The sequence below is a fragment of the Bufo gargarizans genome, chromosome 5, assembly GCF_014858855.1.
Source record: "Bufo gargarizans isolate SCDJY-AF-19 chromosome 5, ASM1485885v1, whole genome shotgun sequence".
NCBI lineage: Eukaryota > Metazoa > Chordata > Amphibia > Anura > Bufonidae > Bufo > Bufo gargarizans.
In genome coordinates, this window is record NC_058084.1 from 475787740 (window position 1) to 475807989 (window position 20250).

General features: G+C 44.1%; 1 protein-coding gene across 1 annotated transcript in view; it reads left to right on the top strand.

The window, feature by feature from the left end:
* PHF14 (PHD finger protein 14) overlaps window positions 1–20250 on the top strand; it is a 174336-nt gene that overhangs the window by 141273 nt on the left and 12813 nt on the right. Inside the window, exon 19 of the mRNA XM_044293783.1 lies at window positions 13183–13300. Within this exon, the coding sequence (XP_044149718.1) occupies window positions 13183–13300 (118 nt within the window). The remainder of the gene's footprint in view (window positions 1–13182; window positions 13301–20250) is intronic.

The following is a 20250-nucleotide window of genomic DNA, read 5'->3' on the forward strand; positions in this document are numbered from 1 at the left end:
TGCCCTCAACCTGAGGCTAATCCCGCCTGCCCTCACTAGCCAGTAACAATAGCCCCCCAAAAGTGTCAGTAACCACAGCCCTTCCCCTAAAGGGTTAATCTCCTGCAGCACAAAGGGGTCCTCTTACCACATGTTGCTTTCATTTATACACCTGGTCTGCACTGCACCAACTCTACTTCTACAGCTCTGTGGAGTGAGGGAGCGTCTGCCAAGCGCAGGGACAGGGAGAAGTGCACACAGCCCAGGCACTGTTATCAGCTGCTGGGGAGGACCTGGCTTTAATCATTTGCTTACAGTCCCTAGCTGTCAGTAATGTGACCTTGCACGAAATTCTGCGTCCTTCAACAGAGAGACGGACCATGCCTAGCAACCCTATTTTAAGCACAGGTAAAAGTAGGCAGTACAGGGAACAAGAATGTGGAATTAAGGGGTAATTGAATACACAGTGAAAAGTTAAAATAGGGCCACCAAGGAGATATTAATCACCACAATCCAATACTCCCAAAAAAAAATGATAGTTATACTTTAATTTCCCTTCTACTTTTCCTATGTTCATCCCTTTGCCGTACCTTTCTCTCGTCACCCCTTACCCTTGCTCTCATCATCCCTTTCCCTTGTCATCCATTTTTCTTTCTCTAGTCACCTGTTCCCCTTTCCCTCGTCGTGCCTTCCCCTTTCCCTCGTCGTGCCTTCCCCTTTCCCTCGTCGTGCCTTCCCCTTTCCCTCGTCGTGCCTTCCCCTTTCCCTCGTCGTGCCTTCCCCTTTCCCTCGTCGTGCCTTCCCCTTTCCCTCGTCGTGCCTTCCCCTTTCCCTCGTCGTGCCTTCCCCTTTCCCTCGTCGTGCCTTCCCCTTTCCCTCGTCGTGCCTTCCCCTTTCCCTCGTCGTGCCTTCCCCTTTCCCTCGTCGTGCCTTCCCCTTTCCCTCGTCGTGCCTTCCCCTTTCCCTCGTCGTGCCTTCCCCTTTCCCTCGTCGTGCCTTCCCCTTTCCCTCGTCGTGCCTTCCCCTTTCCCTCGTCGTGCCTTCCCCTTTCCCTCGTCGTGCCTTCCCCTTTCCCTCGTCGTGCCTTCCCCTTTCCCTCGTCGTGCCTTCCCCTTTCCCTCGTCGTGCCTTCCCCTTTCCCTCGTCGTGCCTTCCCCTTTCCCTCGTCGTGCCTTCCCCTTCCCTCGTCGTGCCTTCCCCTTTCCCTCGTCGTGCCTTCCCCTTTCCCTCGTCGTGCCTTCCCCTTTCCCTCGTCGTGCCTTCCCCTTTCCCTCGTCGTGCCTTGCCTTCCCCTTTCCCTCGTCGTGCCTTCCCCTTTCCCTCGTCGTGCCTTCCCCTTTCCCTCGTCGTGCCTTCCCCTTTCCCTCGTCGTGCCTTCCCCTTTCCCTCGTCGTGCCTTCCCCTTTCCCTCGTCGTGCCTTCCCCTTTCCCTCGTCGTGCCTTCCCCTTTCCCTCGTCGTGCCTTCCCCTTTCCCTCGTCATACGTTTCCATTCCTTTGTAACATTCTCACAAGACTTTTGTCTTCTGTCCTCAGGATATGTGGTTTGTAGCTCTCTGTGGTCTAGGGAGTCAGCGCTAACAAAGAGCGTTTTCTGGACTCCACAATGTCATATTGATTCTGACAGCTTGAAGTGTCGCTAAGGATGCATTGTTGGAAATGGATATATTTTTGCTTAAGATTTGAAGGTCCGTTCAGAGCAGGCCCGGAATAAAGACATGGGAAGGCAGACACAAGCCCTTGTTTGTTGTACCGCCCGGCTTTTCTTACATGCCAGTGGTACAAATCAATCTATGAGTGCATTTTATCTTATTGATTTTATCACACAGCTACTCTTGGCTTAATTATGTCCCTGTTCTCGTGATAAAGCCGCTCCTCTTATCTCTGCAACTTAAAAGACCATTATTATTGATGATTAAAAGGGAAGATTGGATTGACCTATAGAGAGGAAGTTTTTTTTTTTCTTCCTAAGCTAATTAATTTGATGTTTTTTTTCCCCCTTGTCAGTTTGGGGACATGTGGAGCATGACAATGCTGAACTTTGCCGACAACGTCCCTTTCAAACTGCAAAGTTTAGGAGTTCATTTAGGATTTTATGTACTACACAAACTTTGGTGAACTAGTATACTATACAATGCTGCTTGATCTATTGAAAGCAAAGAACTGGAAAAGTTTTGAAGCCCATTCTAATCTTCCTCCCTGGGATCACGTTGCACACTTATATCTGGCCCTACACCTAAGATATGCATCGGCCAGAATGCGAAAGCGCAGTCATCTGCAACGTTGCTCGAAGCGGCATATGATTGCTGTATATTATTTTGCCATCTAGAGTGACATACTGTACTCTATTCATACCCAGAGCTGCATTCAGAACTCTGTTCAGAATGCAGGACCTCACATATGCGCTAGCTCAGTGTCTGTAGTAGTGCAACCAAACCTAGAAACCAGAAAAAGAACCACGAGGAGCTGTGGGCATGTCTGTCGTCACAGTGTCGACAGACTCCATGTGGCGACCAGCAGAAATTTGAACACAGCGGTAATGCAAACAAACGCGGTAATGCAATCTAAGCCTACTTTCACAATAGCGTCACAGGATCTCAATACCAGAGAAAAACGTAACTAAACAGAATGCCTCAAAATGTATTCCGTTCCTTTTCGTTGCGTTACCATACCGGAGAGGAAACCGCAGCAAGCTGCGGTTTTCTTTCCGTCATGGAATGCGGAACACAGTGGATTAGGCATGACCCCCAATGCAAGTCAATGGTGACAGATCCGCTTTCTCTGACACAATAGAAAACGGATCTGTCGCCCATTGACTTTCAATGAAGTTCATCATGGATCCATCTTGAGTATGTTAAAGATAATACAACTGGATCCGTTCATAAAGGGTGCAGATGGTTGTATTATCAGAACGGAAGCGTTTTTTTGCTGATCCCTGCCGGATCAGGCAAAAACTCAAGTATGAAAGTAGCCTAAGATAGAGAAGTCGTCTTGGAGGCCTCTGGTATAAGCCAGTCGTGAATCTTCCCCTCCAGCGTCCCCCCTTTTCATCCCGTTAGCATGGATGTAATTGATTAGCTCACTACTTAGAATGACAAAGCTCTCTATTTTCTTGTTCAGTTTCCCCGCACTCATCAAGAATGTTTGATATGTGCGTTGTTGGAAAATAGCGGATAAATGCCTTGTCAGACTTGTCCTAATAAATAATGTCTCTTTCCCTGGTTTGTCTGGCAATTGATGACTCGCTGTACTTGAATCCACTCGAAAGTGACAGAAGCCGGGGAGAGTCAAAAGCAATGTGCTCCTTTTCTTATCCTTGGATTGAAATAGCAACCTCTCGTTATCAGTTGTGCACTGCGATTCCCTGCAGCGGTTTTCATGGCGGCACTATATTAAAGATGTTATTCAAAATCACATTTAATTAAAGGTAACGAACGAGAGTAACAAAGAAAGATATTAATCGCTGGCTAAATGCACCCTATTTACACAGACTCTACATAAGATGTGTCGAGATACATTCAGATGCTAATGTACAAACACATGCATATGTATGACCTCTATAAAATTATATATGTATGTACATATCATTTTTCCCTTCTTTGTTGCCTCAATTGCATTTATGCATACAAGGACGTTTATTTAGTTGATGGATATAACCACTATAATACTGCTCCTATGTACAACAATATATCTACTATAATACTGCTCCTATGTACAAGAATATAACTACTATAATACTGCTCCTATGTACAAGAATATAACTACTATAATACTGCTCCTATATACAAGAATATAACTACTATAATACTGCTCTTATGTACAAGAATATAACTACTATAATACTGCTCCTATGTACAAGAATATAACTACTATAATACTGCCCCTATGTACAAGAATATAACTACTATAATACTGCCTCCTATGTACAAGAATATACTATAATACTGCTCCTATGTACAAGAATATAACTACTATAATACTGCTCCTATGTACATGAATATAACTACTATAATACTGCTCCTATGTACATGAATATAACTACTATAATACTGCTCCTATGTACATGAATATAACTACTATAATACTGCCTCCTATGTACATGAATATAACTACTATAATACTGCTCCTATGTACATGAATATTACTACTATAATACTGCCTCCTATGTACATGAATAAAACTACTATAATACTGCTCTTATGTACAAGAATATAACTACTATAATACTGCCTCCTATGTACAAGAATATAACTACTATAATACTTCTCCTATGTACAAGAATATAACTACTATAATTCTGCTCCTATGTACAAGAATATAACTACTATAATACTCCCTTCTATGTACAAGAATATAACTACTATAATACTGCTCCTATGTACAAGAAATATAACTACTAGAATACTGCCTCCTATGTACAAGAATATAACTACTATAATACTGCTCCTATGTACAAGAATATAATTACTATAATACTGCTCCTATGTACAAAAATATAAATACTATAATACTGCTCATATATACAAGAATATAACTACTATAATACTGCTCCTATATACAAGAATATAACCACTATAATACTGCCTCCTATGTAAAAGAATATAACTACTATAATACTGCTCCATATGTACAAGAATATAAATACTATAATACTGCTCCTATATACAAGAATATAACTACTATAATACTGCTCCTACGTACAAGAATATAACTACTATAATACTGCCTCCTATGTACAAGAATATAACTACTATAATACTGCCTCCTATGTACAAGAATATAACTACTATAATACTGCTCCTATGTACAAGAATATAACTACTATAATACTGCCTCCTATGTACAAGAATATAACTACTATAATACTCCCTTCTATGTACAAGAATATAACTACTATAATACTGCCTCCTATGTACAAGAAATATAACTACTATAATACTGCCTCCTATGTACAAGAATATAACTACTATAATACTGCTCCTATGTACAAGAATATAATTACTATAATACTGCTCCTATGTACAAAAATATAAATACTATAATACTGTTAGGTCATGTATTCGGTGTTTGCCGAGTGCTCTTGCCTTGTGTTTGATCTTACAGAAGATAAGATGGTTTGAATTGAAAAAAAAGCCCCTGGGCTGAAAAAACTTTAAAGTAGAATCTGTTTCTGATGAGAGCTGATCACTGTCCCCTCTGAATGTGAACTCTGAATACTTACCGGGCGTTACATGTGCGGCAGCAGTTTTTTCCTGTTTGCCTTTGTTCTCATTGTCTTTTGCTTCCTATTATATTTTTGGAGCGTCTCTGGAGCTGTATATTACATGTTCATGGACTCTATAAAACGCATCCACATTTTTGACTTGTCAGAGGCAGATGTTAATGATGTCATCAGTGCGAGCCTCGGCCATGTGCCTGATGGCGGTGTGTTCAGAGGGCATGAATCATTAGGCTAATTAGAGGTGGAATTGGCAGCCGCGGTGATGTAGTGTTAGTCTCATTTGCTTTGCTTTCTCTCCTTTTGCTTCATTGATCTCTTGTATCTTTGTCTTTTTCTTCCTCCTCCACCTACTAATTAAGGATACGTTCACTTAATGTTCTCTCGACATCTAGGCCGCATACAGTGGAGGATGAGACTGCCGACTCCTTGTTATTGCCTGGGTCTAGATGTTACGATTTCTCCAAGACCTCACTTGCTGCCCAAATTATTTTGGTGATTGCAAATCATTATGCAAAAATGTAAATGTAGACTTCGTGTTCCCTTCAATGATACATTGTACCAGAAAAGGGCGAGATCTCTGCTGCTATTGGGACCTTTCTTTGTGTCATCACCCCTCTTACTAATCACAGCCTGTTACTGTCCTCTCTCCCCCTTCTGCAGCCTCCAGTGACCCCAAATATATGGCGCTGGGGTTATAGTCAGATTTTTATGTTATAATTAAAGTTTTATTGTGAAAACTTTCGCAGCCGCAAAATGGTTATTTTGCCCTGCAGAGGTCCTCAGACCCCTTCATATTATAACGGTATGGTCCAGCGGTATTACATCTTTTACATGTGTCCCACAGAGAGTATAAATAAGAAGCCATTCCTTAACAGATTCCCCCTTAGGGTACTTTCACACTTGCGGCAGAGGATTCCGGTAGGCTGTTCCGTCGCCGGAACTGCCTGTCGGATCCGGCAATCCAGACACAAGCTGATGGCACTTGGGGCCAGATCCGGCACTAATACACTTCAATGTAAATTAATGCCGTATCCGGCATTCCGGCAAGTGATCAGTATTTTTGGCCGGAGAGAAAACTGCAGCATGCTGCTGTATTTTCTCCGTCCAAAAAACGTAAGAGGGACTGAACTGATTTATCCTGAACGGATTGCTCTCCATTCAGAATGCATTAGGGTAAAACTGATCCGTTTTTTTTTCCGGTATTGAGCTCCTGTGATGGAACTCAATACCGGAAAACAAAAACGCTAGTGTGAAAGTACCCTTAAACCTTGCTTGCGCAGAAGTTGCAGAGAGAGCTGAGCCTCTAGGTGTAATGTCAACGCCCCCGTTGCTCCTAGAGGCTAATTTGCATATATTAAAATATCATTTTCTCAGCAATGCGGACACATATGAACATGGGAACAACACAGATGTCTTCAGCTGCCGAGCGCACATGTAACAGGTCAGCCAGTGTCATAGGTACAAAACTGCTGACAGATGACCTTTAAGCATCATAGGGATCTATGGTGTTGTGAGTTTGGGTCAGTTGGGCTGTTACACATCTGCGTAATATGGACGTATCGTACACCTGTGAATCTAGTCTTAAAGGGATTTTTCGGGATCCAGCATGTCCCGTAAACTCACCTTGATTACACACCTGTAGGAGAAAATTAGCAATTTGCTCATCATTCCTGGATCGGCATGCGCCTCAGAGTTGTAATAGTGTCTTCCCTGCTGGGAGCTGCTCTTCTCATCGAGTGGGAAGGTCAGCTTGCTTGTCTACCTGTATTTAACCCTGTACTGGGTGAAATGTAGCATGAACTGGAGCTCTTCACTCACAGGACTGTCTCCATGGCCCTCGCATAATGCTCTGCAGGTCCTGCTCCAGGGACTTTTATACTGTTGCGTTGTGGCCACTATGCTAAGACGAGCTGTGGGAGTCATTCTGTCCTGGACATGATGGACAGAGCTCTGTAGGCTGCCAGACTGAAGTAAGGAGAGAAGAGGTTAGATGTCGTTATGCCTTATTAAATCAAAATTTTAAACGATTAAATGTAATTGGAAGACCCCTTTAAATCATTGCGCTAATTATTTACTTGAATTGCAGAATATTAACGCCTTATCTCGGTCACTCCCTGTGAATTTTTCATCCGCTCTCCTAGATTCAGCAGCGCCGGTCCTCGGCTCGTCCCTCATGTCGCATGTTGTGTTCTTGGCTCGGCTTTGTCCATGCACGTAGTGTAGCGAGGCCCCTGGTGTGCACATTTAGCCTTCTGCAGGCTGCCTGATAAGAGATCCTCCACTGTAATGAAATTGGATGGGCTCAGGAAGCGCGGTAAATAAAATGAGTGTCCCCCCCCTCTCCACCTTCCGCTTGTCTCAGTCATTATCTTGTTTATCTCATTTACATTGTACAATTAGGATCAACTGTATCGATCAAGTACTAACTCATTTTGAGCGGAAAATTCATGACATTTGGTCTTGCAACACGTTTCCTGTTGAGGGGGGGGGGGGGGGGCAGATCCCGATGACTTTGCTGCATTTTTTTTGATACTAGCAGAAGGATCCGGCTTTGCACGGGTATATTTAATCTATTTCATTTAATGTTTGTGTGTGTCGTTAAGATATGGACACTATCCCCCATAACAGTGACCTCTACAGCACCCGCCCCTTTAACAGTGAACTCCACAGTCCCCAACCCCTTAACACTGACCCCCACAGAGCCCCGCCACTTTAAAATGGGACCTCCACAGGAGCCCATCCCCTGAACTTTGACCTTCACAGTAGCCTGTCCCTTTAACAGTGAGTTTCACAGCACCCCACTCCCTTGACAGTGACCCCCTCAGGGTCCCTCCCTTCTTAACAGTGACCTCCACAGCAGTTGCCCCTTTAATAGTGGCCCCTGCCCCCTGTGACCTCCACAGTGTTCTTCCCTTTAATGCTAGGGCTACACGACGACATGTGTCACGCAACATTTTGTCTCAACAATTTTTTAATGATAGTCTGTGGTGTCGCACTGCGACATGTGACATGCTGCATCCAAGATGGATTTTTTGGTGACTGTCGCAGTCGTAGCAGTTCACATGTCGCAGTGCAACACCATAGACTATTATTATAAAAAATTGTCACGCGGCACATGTCGCAGTGTAGTTGTGCCCTATGTGTTGTGCGACTTATTGTCGTCGTGTAGCCCTAGCCTAAAGCTGACCTACAGCAGTGAAGAAACATGGCTGGGTTGTTATGGAAACCTGGAGTAAAAGTGTGTGTATGTGGAGACTAAAGGCTTGTGAGATTCTATTGGCTGATAAGGGTCATGTGACCGTGTGTATGGCAGCTGGGATATGGAGAGAAAGACTTGAAGGCTTGTATTGGATAATGCAGGTAATTTTTTTGGAAATATCTCAGGAACGGTACGTCCTAGAGAGCTGAGACCCCCACAAGATTTCTTTCCAGGTAGCAAGGGATGTGTACACCAAGTTTCGTTGAAATCGATAGTTACGTTTTTGAGTGATCGTGGAACATACATACACACATATATATGTCTTTCTTTATATATATATATAGATTTGTCTGTAGAAATGTAATTTCTATAAATTTTGTAGTAGCCTCCTCATTTTCTCTTTTCCATCAGTTGGGGAGCTGACGGTCTCCTTATCTCTGCTCTCTGACCTTATAAACTCTCATTATAGCTCAGTCCTTATCTTACTGATAAGAATGTGGCCTAAAAAAGTGTTTATGACCTCTTAATAGTTAAGGGCTTTTTCACACTTGCGTTGTTCTGTTCCGGCAAAGAGTTCCGTCGTCGGGGCTCTATGCCGGAAGAATCCTGATCAGGATTATCCCCATGCATTCTGAATGGAGTGAAATCCGTTCAGGATGCATCAGGATGTCTTCAGTTCAGGACCGGAACGTTTTTTGGCGGGAGAAAATACCGCAGCATGCTGCGCTTTTTGCTCCGGCCAAAAATCCTGAACACTTGCCGCAAGGCCGGATCCGGAATTAATGCCCATTGAAAGGCGCATTACCGGAAACGTCGTTTAGCTTTTTCTGAATGGTTACCATGGCTGCCGGGACGCTAAAGTCCTGGCAGCCATGGTAAAGTGTAGTGGGGAGCAGTATACTTACCGTCCGTGCGGCTCCCAGGGCGCTTCAGAGTGACGTCAGGGCGCCCCACGCGCATGGATGAAGTGATCGCATGGATCACGTCATCCATGCGCATGGGGCGCTCTGACGTCACTCTGGAGCGCCCCGGGAGCCGCACAGACGGTAAGTATACTGCTCCCCCGCTCCCCACTACTACTATGGCAACCAGGACTTTAATAGCGTCCTGGCTGCCATAGTAACACTGAACGCATTTTGAAGACTAATCCATCTTCAAATGCTTTCAGTTCACTTGCGTTTTTCCGCATCCGGCGTGTAATTCCGGCAAATGGAGTACACGACGGATCCGGACAATGCAAGTGTGAAAGAGCCCTAAGAGATAAGGTTTATTAGATGATCGGCACAAAGTGAAAGTACCAGTCACACAGTTAAAAAACAAAACAAAAAACAGTTAACCGTTTGTGACAGAACGGCTCAATATTTTTAATAAAGGCCAATTGAAAACATGATGTTTGACCAAACATTTGTGAAATGCAGTCATAAAAAAAATTGCCTCCGAAGGTCTACATATCCCTTTAATTACTGCCAGAAATGATCTGTACAGAAGCGCTTTCTCCCCGGCTTCCTGAATTACAGTAGGGCAAGCGCCTCATTCCAGCTTTATTAATAGGCGCAGAGAGGTGATGTGTGCGGCATAAAAATCCTGCAGTGTAATAAGAGGAGGAACGGCCACATATATTTCCAGCGGAATGACCTTTCTAAAGCTCATTGTGGAAGATTGAAATATATAACCGCTCACTTGTCCTTTCCCCGTGGCAGGATATTTCCTCCGTCTGTTCTTCTGTGGTTCTTCCGCCTCCTCGTAATTATTGCTTGTTTGCCGATCTGTCTTGTCAGTAGCAAATATTATATGTAATACAGCCCCAATTCCCAAAAAAAGTCTGGGCGCTGTGTAAAATGTAAATAATAACAATGCGATGATTTACAAATCTCATAGCCCCATATTTCTCACCTTATAGATCAGAGAACACAAATAAGATATTGAAAGTAAGACATTTTACCATTTCATGAAAAAAACTTTTTATTTACTCATTTAGGACCTGATGGCAGTAAAGCATGTAAAAAAAAAAGTTGGGCCAGGTCCATGCTGACCATTGTGTAGCATCAGCTCTTCTTTTAACCCCTGTGAGGAGAGGAATTGCTGGAGTTTTGGGAGAGGAACGTTGCCCCATTTCTGTCTGATGTAGGATGCTTGCTGCTCAACAGTCCTGGGTCTTCTATGCCGGATTTTTAAATTTTTATGGCGAGCCAAATGTTTTCTATTGGTGAAAGGTCTGGATGCAGGAGGTCAGTCCAGCAGATGGAGTCTTCTTCTGTAAAGCCATGCTGTTGTGATGGATGCAGTATGTGGTTTAACATAGTCTTGCTGAAATATGCAAGGCCTTCCATGTAAAAAATGAAAATCAGACCTAACAAAGCTAGAACCAGCCCTGTGCCTCACATGGGGATCTCTCCACATTCCTTGCTCCAAAGGCTCTCTAGATTTATGTAAAGCTGGCCGCTCAGGGGGGCACGTCCTTTTGCTGCAACTGGTGGCAGTTGAATAATGTAACCGAGCATGTGTGTCCACCTCACTAAGATGGACAGAGAAATTAGAAAAAAGAACAAACAGCAGGTGGCGCTGTACAGATGTATTTCATCGAATAACTCAGCTATCATACATTTTTAATGACATGCAATTGCAAAAGTATTCACATCCAGGTGCTTGTTTGAAAACCCGCAGACTATTTTTTGTGGCACGATCCTTTTAAGGCCTAGTTCACACTTTTTATTTGATCAGAATTTCCATCAATTATTTTGAGCCAAAACCAGTAGTGAAGCCTGCTCAGAGATGAGCGTCAGTCACACGTCAGTGTTCTCCACACGTCCTCATTCGTTTTGATGTGTATTCAGACATCAGTGTTTTAGCACGGTCCGTGTTTTCAGCACGGATGCATGTTCTATTTTGTCCATGTTCATGGATCCATCACGTCCATTATAGTCTATGGTTCTTTGAAAACCACGGATGCCATCCGTGCTGCATCCGTGTTTCACGGATCATTAGGAAGAGATGCTTTGAAAATAATTTTTCAGCTGTTCAGTGTCAGTGAAACATGGATGCAACACGGACAGCAAAAAAAATGGACCCACGGACCCAACACGGATCCTTCACGGATGCATCACTGACCACCTGCTCACGGATTTGAGCACGGACACGGACTTGTGAATGAGGCTATAAGGTGCAATGGAAATATTTGCACCTGTTCCGTGCTTTTGACCCGCACCTGGTTTTGACTCACAATAACTGCTGGAAATCACTGACCAATGAACTCAACCTTAGTAGAGTAGACAGGAGCAAGTGGGCCAAAGCTATGGGAAGATCTCCTTTTCTGACCATCCAAAAGATGCAAATCATTCCAGTATCTCCTCTAGGGCTGAAACGACTACTCGATTGAATCGAGTATTTCGACACAAAAAAGTCCTTGATGCAAATTTTTTGCATTGAGGATTCATTTGTGTCATGTGACCACGGAGCGGGAGTAAAGCACTTGCTCTTACTCACCGCTCCGTGGTGGCCCGCACCGCTCTGCACTTTCCACCCGACACATCGTCAGGACGACAGTGCAGCGAGCTGGAGAAGAAGATGGACGAGCTGTGGAGCGGCGCCCCTACAGGAGAGGTAAGTATTTTATCTTACTGGTGCTGGGGATATGGCTAGGAGGGGGAGATGGTGGCACTGAGGGGCAAGCTTATGGCACTGAGGGGGCAAGCTGGTGGCACTTGGGGGAGCTTATGGCACTGGGGGGCAAGCTTATGGCACTGGGGTGCAAGCTTATGGCACTAGGGGGCAAGCTTGTGGCACTGGGGGGCAAGCTTGTGGCACTGGGGGGGCAAGCTTGTGGCACTGGGGGGGCAAGCTGGTGGCACTGGGGGGGCAAGCTGGTGGCACTGGGGGGGCAAGCTGGTGGCACTGGGGGGGCAAGCTGGTGGCACTGGGGGGGCAAGCTGGTGGCACTGGGGGGCAAGCTGGTGGCACTGGGGGGCAGGCTGGTGGCACTGAGGGGCAGGCTGGTGGCACTGAGGGGCAGGCTGGTTGCACTGAGGGGGCAGCTGGTGGCACTGTGGGGCAAGCTGGTGGCACTGAGGGTGCAGCTGATGAGTTTTATAAAGAAAAACGTTCTTTTAAATAGTTGTTTGATATCAGAGTACTTGATTAATGGTTGGATTTATTGATAGAATACTCGATTACAAAAATAGTTGATAGCTGCATCCCTAATCTCCTTTATTTTTTTTTGGGTGTAAAAATCCACCAGTCTTCGTAAATGTGGAATAGCGTAATAACAGCCAGGCAGTCGCACTGCTTTCTCCAATGCAGATACAACAGTCTAACAGAATTGAATTAGCGACTACATGAAACTTTGTACCAAATTTTACCTGACTGAAGCTGTATCTTCCTCACCTCCGCATCACGTGGCCACCTCTTCTTTTTCTCTCTTTGTATATGTTCAAACCCATCAGTCTTCAAAAAGATTTGTTTGCACTAATACTGTTAGATAGAGAGGAGGGGGATGCAGCTGCAACGTTCCCTCTGTGTCTGAGACCGCATGCTGTGAGAGGGGAAGAGTGGGAAGGCAGAATGGCATTATAGTTGGTGTGTGACAAGGGCGAAGATCACGATGGGATGAGCCTTTCTACATGTAGCCTTCATTTACATGGGCCTATATTTACCGGGCAAGTAAACCAGATTTAAACACCCGTGTATAATAGACAAGATCCGTCCCCGGGCTTCGTCCTGCAGCGCATGCTGTTTCCTTGTGACTTTCAGAGGTTTTGCTACCCCGGTGTATTTCTCTTCTCTTGCAGGTGTGATGAATGTAGGCTCTGCTACCACTTTGGCTGCTTGGACCCTCCTCTGAAAAAGTCTCCAAAGCAGACGGGATATGGATGGATTTGCCAGGAATGTGACTCTTCTTCTTCCAAAGTAAGTCCCAGGGTTTGGAAGTCGGTGGCAGTGCAGATTCTCAGACCCCACCCATCACACGTATCTATTGACATTGCCGGAGTTGCTATGCTTCCCCTTTAAAGGGGTTGTCCAGCCATTAATATTGATGACCTATGGTCAGGTTCAGTATCAGATCGGTGAGGGTCCCACACCAGGCACCCCCACCAATCAGCTGTTTGTAGAGGAGGCGGCGCTCCATGCGCATGCTGCTTCCTCTTCATTGCACTATTGCACTGCACTTCGTCTCGGGGAGTTTATGGAGCGAATGCTGGTAATTAGACTACGCTGCCACTCTACAGGAGACTACGCGTATTCGAAAAACCAGGAAGCGACGCTTCCTCATCAAACAGCTGATCGGCGGGGGTCCTAGCTGTCGGACCCCCACCGATCAGATAGTAATGACCTATCCTGATGATAAGTCATCAATATGACTGGACAACCGGAGGTGACCCATCTCTACATAGTATCCGGTGACGGAACTGCCTGCCGGAATCCTCTGCCCCAGTTTTTTTTGGGGGGGGACATTTTAGGCCAAATTCTTGGGCCATTGTTTTTTCTGAGCTTTTCAATAGAAACTAGGGCTGCAACGATTAATCGATGTAATCAATAATAATCGATAACTGGATTCGTTGCCGACGAATCCAGTTATCGAATAATCGTCCGATTCGTTGCTATGCCGGCGGGCGGTTTATTTTAAATCACTGCATCTTTATTTTACCTTACAATGACGCTCCAGTAACAAGCAGAGCGGACGGCGGCGTAACGTCACTTACTCCTTACACCTTCATTCATAAAGTGGGCGGAGCAGGTGCGTCACGTGTAATCATCTGAAGCGGGGCCGGGGCTGTTATGGGGAGGGGGATCGGTCTATGGCACTGCTATGGGGGGGGGGGGGGATCTGTGTATGGCACTGTTATGGGGAGGGGGATCTGTGCACTGTTATGGGGAGGGGGATCTGTGCACTGTTATGGGGAAAGGGATCTGTGCACTGTTATGCCCATAACAGTGCACATATCCCCTTCCCCATAACAGTGCACATATCCCCTTCCCCATGACAGTACACATATCCCCTTCCCCATAACAGTGCACATATCCCCTTCCCCATGACAGTACACATATCCCCTTCCCCATAACAGTGCACATATCCCCTTCCCCATAACAGTGCACATATCCCCTTCCCCATAACAGTGCACAGATCCGCCTCCCCATAACAGTGCACAGATCCCCTTCCCCATAACAGTGCACAGATCCGCCTCCCCATAACAGTGCACAGATCCCCCTCCCCATAACAGTGCACAGATCCGCCTCCCCATAACAGTGCACAGATCCGCCTCCCCATAACAGTGCACAGATCCGCCTCCCCATAACAGTGCACAGATCCCCCTCCCTATAACAGTGCACAGATCCCCCTCCCCATAACAGTGCACAGATCCCCCTCCCCATAACAGTGCACAGATCCCCTCCCCATAACAGTGCCACCTACAGATCCCCCTCCCCATAACAGTGCCACCTACAGATCCCCCTCCCCATAACAGTGCCACCCACAGCTCCGCCTCTCCATAACAGTGCCATCCACAGATCCCCCTCTCCATAACAGTGCCATCCACAGATCCCCCCCCATAACGGCGCCATCCACAGATCCCCATAACATCGCCATCCACAGATCTCCCCATAACAGCGCCATCCACAGATCTCCCCATAACGGCGCCATCCACAGATCCCCCATAACGGTGTCGTCCACAGATCCCCCATAACGGTGTCGTCCACAGATCCCCCATAACGGTGTCGTCCACAGATCCCCCATAACGGTGTCGTCCACAGATCCCCCATAACGGTGTCGTCCACAGATCCCCCATAACGGTGTCGTCCACAGATCCCCCATAACGGTGTCGTCCACAGATCCCCCATAACGGTGTCGTCCACAGATCCCCCATAACGGTGTCGTCCACAGATCCCCCATAACGGTGTCGTCCACAGATCCCCCATAACGGTGTCGTCCACAGATCCCCCATAACGGTGTCGTCCACAGATCCCCCATAACGGTGTCGTCCACAGATCCCCCATAACGGTGTCGTCCACAGATCCCCCCATAACGGTGTCGTCCACAGATCCCCCCATAACGGTGTCGTCCACAGATCCCCCCATAACGGTGTCGTCCACAGATCCCCCCATAACGGTGTCGTCCACAGATCCCCCATAACGGTGTCGTCCACAGATCCCCCCATAACGGTGTCGTCCACAGATCCCCCCATAACGGTGTCGTCCACAGATCCCCCCCATAACGGTGTCGTCCACAGATCCCCCCATAACGGTGTCGTCCACAGATCCCCCCATAACGGTGTCGTTCACAGATCCCCCCATAACAGTGTCGTCCACAGATCCCCCCCATAACAGTGCCATCCACAATTTGTTTTAATATGGCATTTGAACATAATTTTTCAAGTAAAATCATATAAACCTCTTTGGTTTGTAATTTTGGTGTTTTTCCCGATTAATCGATTAAATTATCGACATCTAATCGATTATTCAAATAATCGTTAGCTGCAGCCCTAATAGAAACACTGATCCATACTGTGAATTTAGATTTATTGTGGTGCACTAAACAGTTAAATGCCAAGTTCAGCCCTGCTGCATCTTTATTTCCTTTGGTTGATTCATTGTATCGGAATTTACCTTAAAGAGGCTCTGTCAGCAGGAGCAACCCTATTAAACCAGGCATACAGCCTGGTAGGGCTCATTATGCTGATTAAGGCTAGGTCTACACAATGACATTTGTCGCAACTACACCGCAACATTTTGCTACACCAATGTCGCGCGGCAATTTTTATAATGGCAGTCTATCGTGTCGCACTGCAACATGCCACTGTGACGCGATAGTCGCCGAAAAATCCATCTCGAATGGATTTTCTGCGACTGTTGCGTCGCAGTCGCAGCATGTCGCATGTTGCAGTGCGGCACCATAGACTGCCATTATAAAAAATTGTCGCGGGACATTGGTGCAACAAAATGTCGCGCGACAAATGTCGTTGTGTAGACCTAGCCTAAAGCGATTACCTTTCTTTTGACTGTATGCAGAACAGCTGCAGAGATATGTGTTTTTATTCATATGCAAATGAGCAAGTTGGAGCATCGGGCTGAATCCTTGGAGCAATGCTATTGTAACGCCCACTGTGCTCTGCACACTCGACTCTCCCCTTGATTGAAAGGGCTAGACATCAGATGTACATATTATATGCACCACTTACTGTAGCCTGACCACATTGAGAAGAGAGGATTTCTATGCTTAGAAAGCTAATATACAGTACATATGACTGCTTTATTCTCAGGCATGATTATAATTAAACCAGTAATATGTGTTAGCTTTCTAAGTTTTCTAAGTATTTAAAAACCCACAGTCCTCAATATGATAAGGCTTTAGTCTGGAGGTAAGTAGTCATCCTTGCATGTAGAGATCCTAAGTTCAAGTCCCAGTAGAGGCTTGTATATGTTTTTTTTTTTTTCTATTTTTTTCCTCTCTCGTTTGATCACTTCCAGACCGGACCATTTGCCCCCTTCCTGACCAGGCCTAATTTAGCAAATCTGACATATTTCACTTTATGTGGTAATAACTTTGGAACGCTTTTACTTATCCAGGCCATTCTGAGATTGCTTTCTCGTGACACATTGCACTTCATGTTAATGGTAAATTTGAGTCAATATGTTTTACATTTATTTATTTTAAAAAATCCAAAAGTTAACCAAAATTTGAAAAAAATTCACTGTTTTCTAAATTTGATTCTCTCTGCTTTTAAGACAGTGATGCCTCATAAAATATTCATTTATTAACCACTTCACATCCGGGCCATTTCCTCCTTGACAGAGCCTAATTTTGCAAATCTGTGTCACGTTATGTGGTAATAACTTTGGAACGCTTTTGCTTATCCAATCCATTCTGAGATTGTTTTCTCCTGACACATTGTACTTCATGATTTGAGTCAATATATTTCACCTTAATTTATAAAATAATCCCAAATTTTGAAAAATTTGCAATTTTCAAAATTTATATTTCTCTGCTTTTAAAACAGAAAGTTGTATCTCATAAAATATTTATTACTTTATGTTGGCATCATTTTGGAAATGTCATTTTATTTTTTTAGGATGTTAGAAGGCTTAGAATTTTAGAAGCAAAACCCACTTTTTAAGGACCAGTTCAGGTCTGAAGTCACTTTGTGGGTCTTACATAGTGGAAACCTGCTATAAATGACTCCATTGTAGAAACTACACCCCTCAAGTTACTCAAAACGGATTTTACAAACTTTTAATTAATGGAAAATGGAGATGGCATTTCTAAATTTCACACATCGACGGTTAACAGCCAAACAAAACTCAATATGTATTACCCTGATTCTGCGGTTTATAGAAACACCCCACATGTGGTTGTAAACTTATGTAAGGGCACACGTCAGGGCGCAGAAGAAAAGGAGAGCCATATGGTTTTTGGAAGGCAGATTTACCTGAACTGATTTTTAGATGCCATGTCCCATTTGAAGCCCCCCCTGATGCACCCTTACAGTAAAAACTCCCAAAAAGTAACCCCATTTTGGAAACTAAGGGATAAGGTGCCAGTTTTATTGGTACTATTTTGGGGTACATATAATTTTTTATCACTCTATATTACATTTTTTGAGAGGCAAGGTAACAAAAAAATGGTTAAAAAGAGTTGATGTTTTTGTTAGTACCATTTTTGGGTACATATGATTTTTTGATCATTATTTCACTTTATAGGGCAAGGTGACCAAAAAATTTGAGATCGTTACGGACGTGGCAATACCTAATATGTATATTTTTCTCATTTAAGTTTTACACAATAATAGCAGTTTTAAAGAAAAAAAAAACCATTGTCTGAGAGTCATATTTTTTTTATTTATTTTTTTGACCGATTGTCGTAGGTAGGATCTCATTTTTTGCAGGATGAGGTGACTGTTTGATTGGCACTATTTTGGGGGGCTTATGCCTTTTTGATCGCTTAGTGTTGCAATTTCTGTGATGTAAGGTGACAAAAAATAGCTTTTTTGCCACAGTTTTTTTTTTACGATGTTCACGTGAGGGGTTAGGTCATGTGATATTTTTGTAGAGCTGGTTGTTACTGATGCGGCGATACCTTATATGTATACTTTTTTTTTAATGTATTTCACTTTAACACAATAATAGCATTTTTGAAACAAAAAAATGATGTTTTAACGTCTCCATGTTCTGAGAGCTATAGATTTTTTGCGGGATGAGATGATGGTTTTATTGGTACCATTTTGTGGGACATATGCCTTTTTTTATCACTTGGAGTTGCACTTTTTGTGATAGGAGGCAAAAATGCCTTTTTTTTTTACAGTTTTTATTTTAAATAATATATTTTTATCGGACAGGGTGGATCGTGTGATATATTTATAGAGCCATTCGTTATGGATGCGGCAATACCAAATATGTCTATTTTATTTTTTCTATTTTTAACCTTTTTTTTTCTTAATTTTTTTTTTTTTTTTTACACGTGAGACCTTTTTATTTGTTTAATTTTTTATTTTACACTCATACAAGACCTCGGTGGGACATTTACCTTCCCTTTTTTTTTTCCCACCATTGATTTCTCCTGTAACTGGGTTTGACATATTTCCCCTGTAACTGGGGCTACTACAGCCTCCAGAGAGGCTGTCCAGCTGAATACAACGCTGTACAGCCTCAGTGCAGGGCTGATCTAGGTCTGTAGAAGACCCGACAGCTCCTGCACTCTCCCGTACCCGGCGTTCACATGACCAACGGTCCGGGACCAGAAGTGCACAGCGCTTCCTGCTCTGTATACACAACGCTCAGTGATCTAAAAGGCAGGGACACCGTCGAACTGTCCCTGGCTTCTCCTTGGGGTGACAATGGATATGTTAAAAAAAAGAGAGAAAAATGGAGGATGAGATTAACAAAAGCTACCTAGGTACAGGTTACACAAAAGGTAGTAATGAACCAGAGGCTCCAAAGGTGATGGAAATGGAAGATATTGAATGAGAAGGGTGTGCAAAAGTGATGGAGAAGGCAGCTGGGATCAGTGCTAGCAAAGCTACACACTTAGTGAACAGGTTAAAGGTCAAAACTAGGCCGTCAACGGCTGAAACGTCAAATCAAGAAGAACCAGCTTACGTATAAAAACAAACAGAGGACAAACAAATGTCAGCGCCACTCTCAACGTAATGAGAATGGAATAGGTATTGATAGTGGCCCAAGAACAGGCCTCTAAGTCGATTAATGAAACAACCAGATGATACCAATAGAGCTAACGTGCTGGTAATGTTAAAATGGTAATACTTTCGGACGTACCAAAAGAAGAAATATAGAAAGTAGAAAAATGATTAAATAGACACTTAATTAGTGTTAAATTAATATTAAGATTAGAATTAAATTAAAATAAAAGTCAAACCATATATCACATACCATAAGTGATAGTAGATGTGTTAAAATCAAACAGGGGAGCACCCTGATGGACTCGCTTCACAGGGGGCATGCCACCAGGATAAAGCTCAAGACACCTGGAGCACAACCCCCCCAGCCGGGATCGCCTGTAGTATGTTGAAGATTTGACGTCAGCGCTCCAGACGTACCAGCAAGGAGATAAACGGCACGTGGGACAGCGACTCTTCCTCGATCCTTTTATTCAAATGATATTCGGCTCAACGCGTTTCGGGGAAGACAAATAATCCCCTTCACCAGGAGCAGAGATAATAATGGAAACCGGAATACCGGTGGTACACACATATACAGGTCCTTCTCAAAAAATTAGCATATTGTGATAAAGTTCATTATTTTCTGTAATGTACTGATAAACATTAGACTTTCATATATTTTAGATTCATTACACACAACTGAAGTAGTTCAAGCCTTTTATTGTTTTAATATTGATGATTTTGGCATAC